The 6,001-nt window shown below is 32.9% G+C and overlaps 1 protein-coding gene across 1 annotated transcript; it reads right to left on the reverse strand.

Moving 5' to 3' along the window:
• Nucleotides 1-1,610: 1,610 nt before the first annotated feature.
• On the reverse strand, nt 1,611-3,306 carry LOC131078304 (17.6 kDa class I heat shock protein). Its single transcript, XM_058015971.1, has 2 exons — nt 2,855-3,306; nt 1,611-2,059 (listed from the first exon to the last, which is right to left on the reverse strand). The coding sequence occupies exons 1-2, from the start codon at nt 3,171-3,173 to the stop codon at nt 1,782-1,784; spliced, it is 597 nt and encodes a 198-aa protein (XP_057871954.1). The 5' UTR covers nt 3,174-3,306; the 3' UTR covers nt 1,611-1,781.
• Nucleotides 3,307-6,001: the final 2,695 nt, after the last annotated feature.

Here is a 6,001-nt window from a genome sequence, read left to right on the forward strand (position 1 = left end):
GACTTGCTTGAATAGCAATAATGTTTGACACCTTAAAAAGTGCCTCTTACCGATTAAAAAATAAAATAATTTTTATTTTTTAAAAATAACTACACCAAATTAATCAAAACCATATATAAAATTCTAAACTCAACATCTACATAAAATATGTTATAAAACCAAAATTAAAAGGAAACAATATATGATTTTAAATAACTACACCAAATTAATCAAAACCATATATAAAATTCTAAACTCAACATCCACACAAAGTATGTTATAAAACCAAGGTTAAAAAGGGTCTGTATGCATTCTTTGCCCATACAAATAAGAAAGTAAAGGTCCATAGTGCCCATCTTTGCCCATACAAATAAGAAAGTAAAGGTCCATAGTGCCCATCTTTGCCCACACAATAAGAAAAACCATATATAAAATTCTAAACTCAACATCCACACAAAGTATGTTATAAAACCACGGTTAAAAAGGGTCTGTATGCATTCTTTGCCCATACAAATAAGAAAGTAAAGGTCCATAGTGCCCATCTTTGCCCACACAATAAGAAAGTAAAGGCCCATAGTGCCCATCTAGGTAACTTTAACATCCTTTTCATACCCACAACAAATAATAATAACTAGTTGCACTTGCAAAATGTGAACACATAGATTTACATGTGAATGCTAATTGTGCACGAATGTCTTTTCACATAGATTTACATGTGAATGCTAATTGTGCACGAATGTCTTTTCTTTTATCCATGTCATCTTTGACCATATATTATTGACCACAATAAATTTATGTATTTTGTTTCGTTCAAATCTTTTCCTCTTAGCATAGGAATATATTCTTGTCGATGACATATAAAGCAAAAAAATATAAAAGCAAACATTGAAAAACTATTGTTTTATAGTGTAAAGACCCAACCCCTTTTTTTAATAAATTGATGCCAGACAATCTACACATCATGACAAGAATGGAATTGAAGGAAGATTCTTTTGTCATCATTATATATTTTAGTTTAATTTATTCAATTTTTTTATTCATCTTTGAAAACTTTTTAGAAAATATTATTTAAATAGGCGATCTCTTGAAATCTCTTTATGTTTCATCTTTGTGAACATCACATGTATACAATGAATGTCAAGTAATCATTCATTCTCACATGAAAGAAGTTCTTTTAAACCACATGAAATATAACTCGATACGTTTGACTCAAAAACTATAAAATTGAATTATGACATAAATATCATCACTCAATATTACATAGATTTATTATTGAATCTTGAACTTCAAAACTTAGAACTCCTAATATATTCTTATACTAGTCTTATCATTTATATCACATAGACTTAACTTCTACCACTTTGAAAATAGAAGATGCTCCTTGAGCAGTCTTATTCTAATATAAAATATTTCATTCATTTTTATATAAAATAAATTCATATAAACCATATGAAATATAATTCGATATATTTGACTCAAAAACTATACAATTCAATTGTGATATAAATACACTTCATATTACATAGATTTATTATTGAATCTTGAATTTCAACAATTAGAACTCCCAATATATCCTTATACCAGTCTCATCATTTATATCATTTATTCTTATATAAAATAAGTTCCACGCGAAATATAACTCGGTACATTTGACTCAAAAACTATACAATCAAATTGCGATATAAATATCATCACTCCGTATTACATAGATTTATTATTGAATCTTGAACTTCAAAACTTAGAACTCCCAATATATCTTTATACTAATCTTATCTTTATACTAATCTTATCATTTACATTACTTAATCTGTAACTTCTACCACTTTAAAAGTGGAAGATGCTCCTTTAGCAGTCTTATTCTTAAGCTTGGGTATTCTGAGATCAAGAACACCATCATCCATCCTAGCACGAGCATGTTCAATATTTCCATTTTGGGGAAGCAGAAATTTTCTCATATATTCCACTTTCCACCACTCACCATCACCTTCTTCTATATCATCTGCTCTGTGATTCCACACCCCCCCTATCTTCAAAATCTGACCATTCTCCACGGTCACATTAATGTCATATTTCTTCATCCCTGCAGATATACATCCACCCAAAAGAATCAAAAGACTCTTCAATCTTTTGGACTTCAAGTAAACATATATATTACATGAGATTTTCACATCTAAACACATCAAGTCCATGTAACCATGATTTTGTTTTCAAAAGAGAAGTGGGTCTCTAAGTAAACTGAGAATATTGGAAGGAAAAGTTTTGACTTGTATAAAATAAGGAAATGTTTTGATTTGTATAAAATATATGTTTTTGATATTGATAAACAGAATTGAAAGGACTCAACTCTTTGAGATAAGAGTTAGACAAATATTCAAGTAGAAGAGATAGATAAATATCCAAGTACATATTCTGATTGAGTAAAACAAAACATGAAAGTGAAAGAAGAGTAAGAAAATTGCACAACATATCAGGGAGGTCACAATTGTATATAATTATATGTTTTGATATTGATAAGTGAGATTGAACGGATTCAAATGTATATGTTTTGATACTAATAAGCGAGATTGAAAGGACCCAAATCTTTGAAAGAAGAGATATTCAAATACCCAAGTTCATCTTCTGACTGAATAATACAAAACATGAAAGTGAAAAAAGAGGAAGATAAGAAAATCGCACACAATTGTATATATATTTATATATTTTGATATTGATAAACAAAATTGAAAGGATCCAAATGCATATATTTTGATACTGATTGAAAGGACCCAAATCTTTGAAAGGAGAGATAAATAGGCGAGTACATGTTCTGACTGAGTAAAACAAAACAGAAAAGTGAAAGAAGAGGAAAGAAGGGAAAGAAGATAGCACAACATACCAGGGAGGTCACAGCAGAGAATGATGCTATCATCTGTCTGAAACCAATCCACTCTAGACTTGGAGAGTGCCACAGTCTCTTTGGGCCAAATGTCCTGGGGTGTAGTACTCCACAAAGCAAATGGCTCAGAAGGATCCATGAAAAACCCAAACAAGAAAGGATCAAACAAGTACCCAGACCTGAAAAAAGTATCCAATACATCTCTCCTTGGCAAGAAGAATGAATTGAACAGCGCTTCAGTCAGAGGCTCCTTCCATTGCTGCCCATCTCTGCTGCTGCTAGCACTCCCACTGGCTCTAGCCTCCTGAGATACAGCCATTATAGAGAGGAAACAAAACAAAGAAACAAACAATCAAAACCCCCCAAAACTCTATAATTTACTAGGCCTTCTTGTTGAACTCAAACTTAGAAAAGCCCAAAACCATTTATAGCGTTTGGTAGCTAATGATTTAAGTATGGGGGATTCCTCACCAGTATATATTCTTCACGCACAGAGAAGGATATAGAGGAAAGTGACAGGACCGGCGAAGAGTTTGTTTAGGGAATATAGGGGGGAGAAGTTTTCTTCACAGAGGTCCCACAATGATGTTTGGCTGTAAAATGCAGATTATTCTCCCTCCACCGACCGGTTGGGGAAGTACTTGTGTTCTTGCTACCGTTGATTTGTATGCATGGGAATTTATGTTGACCAGCCTAGGGGAAAAGCAAAAGAGAGGTTTGTCACTTTGTGTTTAAATTCGCTTGGACATCTTTTTCTTAGGGATTAAGATTTGCTTAAAACTGCTCGTGTGGTTGCTTTGTACTTTTGTGGTATGAACATATTGGGATTCCTACTTTGCTTGTGTTGGGGGAATCTAGAAGCCCAAGAAGATAGATTATGATTTTTTGGGGGTTTATTTGGATTGGAGGATTGTATAATGATTAGTGGGTAAGTGGTATGGTTTTGTGAAAAGTTTATAAATTATTTGATCTTATATTGATTTTGATGTTTATTATATAGGATAGTTGAGTATAGGGTTTTATGTCACGAGATAAAAATCAAAACATAACTAATATATATTTGAAAACATTAAAAATGTAGTTGACATAGCTTTTACTAAAGTTGTATTGAAATGGAGAGAAGATGAGCTACTAGTCATGACAATATATAGATAGTCGAAGAACATTCATGAACTAATGATGAAGGAATGGGAGAAGGAAAATTGCAATAAGAAACAACCACGAGAATTTTCCTAGTAGTGCATTTTGGCACCCACCTCCTCTTGATAGATTTCATGGTACAAAGGGCACCCAAAGGTTGGATCTCAATCCCAATAGGGATGCAATTTCAAAGGGAGAGGCCCTACCCAAGGAAATACCAAAAACTTCCAAGTCCCTCCGAGTTCTAGGAGAAGCAATAGGGCACAACAAAGCTTTGTTTTGGTGGTGTATGAGGGTTCTCCTTCAATAAGCAATCATTTTTAGGTTCATTTGACATAAACAAAAAACCCTCATGAGCGGTAGGATTAAAGATTGGCAAAGGATGGACTTGGTTGGGAAATAAGTTTTAAGCCTTTCTCCAAATGTTCATGACCATGGTGACGTGCCAAGCTCTAAGGATATTACTACTTCACTCCCCCGTCAACCTTGGAAAAAATATTGTTTGCTCTTTCATAGAGTGCCATGATTAGTATTTAATTTTTGGCATATGGCCAACACAAGAAAAATGATAACTAGATAAAATCTTCATTGGGTAATTCTATTCATGCCAAATTTTTGCCAAAGGGTTTCTTCATTATCAAATGCCCTAATGAAGAGGTAAGGGGGAAAAAAATTGTTAGGTGGCCCATGATTCATGGATGGAGCTAGCCTGTTTTCAAAGAAATGAACACTCAACTTCAATCCTACGAGATTTTAAAAACTTGAACTCTCAATTTAGATTTTGCTCTACAAGATACCATAGGGATATTGAGACCAGTCTATCCTAGAACAAATCAATGACTCTCTTCTAGTAATTTTTTTAAGTGTGATGAAGACATCGTTAAAAATGAATATATAGTGTCTATGTTAGGATATGCATAATCAAAGACCACTTAGTATTTACCCAAACTTATTATGCTAAACTTAGGTATGTATTTTTGGCATCATCCTATAAAAGTTGAATTCCTCTCATTATTCTACAAAATTTCTAAATCCAAATCTCATTTCTTTTCTAATTGCAAGATCATACCTTCAAGGAAACAAAAAAACTAGGAAATGTTTAAAGAACTGTAGGTAGGGTTGAATCTCCTCACAATGGATAAAGTAGGCCCTAGCAAGACTCCCTCTAGTATCAAAAAGGGTTTCATCCCTCCCTACCTATTATCTAAGGTTGAGGCAGAACCCCACAATGTTCCCTTTCATTTCCACTGTGAGCCCTTAATATTGAATTTTAATCCTTATTGATGGCTCTAAGGATCTCAACTAGCTAATAATCAAATATTATCATATGGAGCTTTTTCCGATGCCTACATCAAGAAAAATATTTTATTGCAAATAAAATTTAAAAAATTGAATCATAAACCACTTTTGATACCTTTTATGTCTATAGGTTGAAGAAAATAATGAAAACCTATTTATAAATTCCTCTTTTACATAGAAATGTTGGAACTCACTAATTCATAGGTTATTTAAGAACACATTTATTTTCTAGATTCTCTATTCTAAGTCTTCAAAGATTGGCTAGTGGGTAAACCTAGGGCAATATTCTCATGAGATCATCCCACAATACCAATTCCAAAACTTGGGACATCAAAATTTTCAAGCGGAGAGATTTTTTTCAACAAACACCTTTGTTCAAAGGTCCACCTTTGAACGAAGATCCTTACTTTCACTCAAAGGTTGTAATGTTTTTTTACATTCAAACTTTCATGAAAGGTACCTTTGATTGAAGATACCTTCATTCAAAGGACCTTCAAACAAATATCCTTGGCTAGGTCTCTCTATCCTCCCTCTTCATTTTTTCTTAGAAATTCAACTTTCAATGTTTGGGTTAGACTAGAAAATGTAATTAACTGTTACTACTTATCAAGTTTCCATTAGTTTCATGTCAAAGTTATTCTATATACTCTAGTCGGTTATCTCTACTGAGATATTCAGTCGATATGAACAGTCTAGTCGGTTGCAGAA

The sequence above is a fragment of the Cryptomeria japonica genome, chromosome 5 (assembly GCF_030272615.1).
Source record: "Cryptomeria japonica chromosome 5, Sugi_1.0, whole genome shotgun sequence".
NCBI lineage: Eukaryota > Viridiplantae > Streptophyta > Pinopsida > Cupressales > Cupressaceae > Cryptomeria > Cryptomeria japonica.

What these genes read in the sequence shown, in the direction of transcription:
- LOC131078304 (XM_058015971.1), bottom strand. Translation starts at nt 3,173, where the DNA reads ATGGCTGTATCTCAGGAGGCTAGAGCCAGTGGGAGTGCTAGCAGCAGC. An exon ending in TCTCTGCTGTGACCTCCCTG is followed by an intron (nt 2,060 to 2,854) that starts GTATGTTGTGCT and finishes GTATATCTGCAG; the next exon opens with GGATGAAGAAATATGACATT.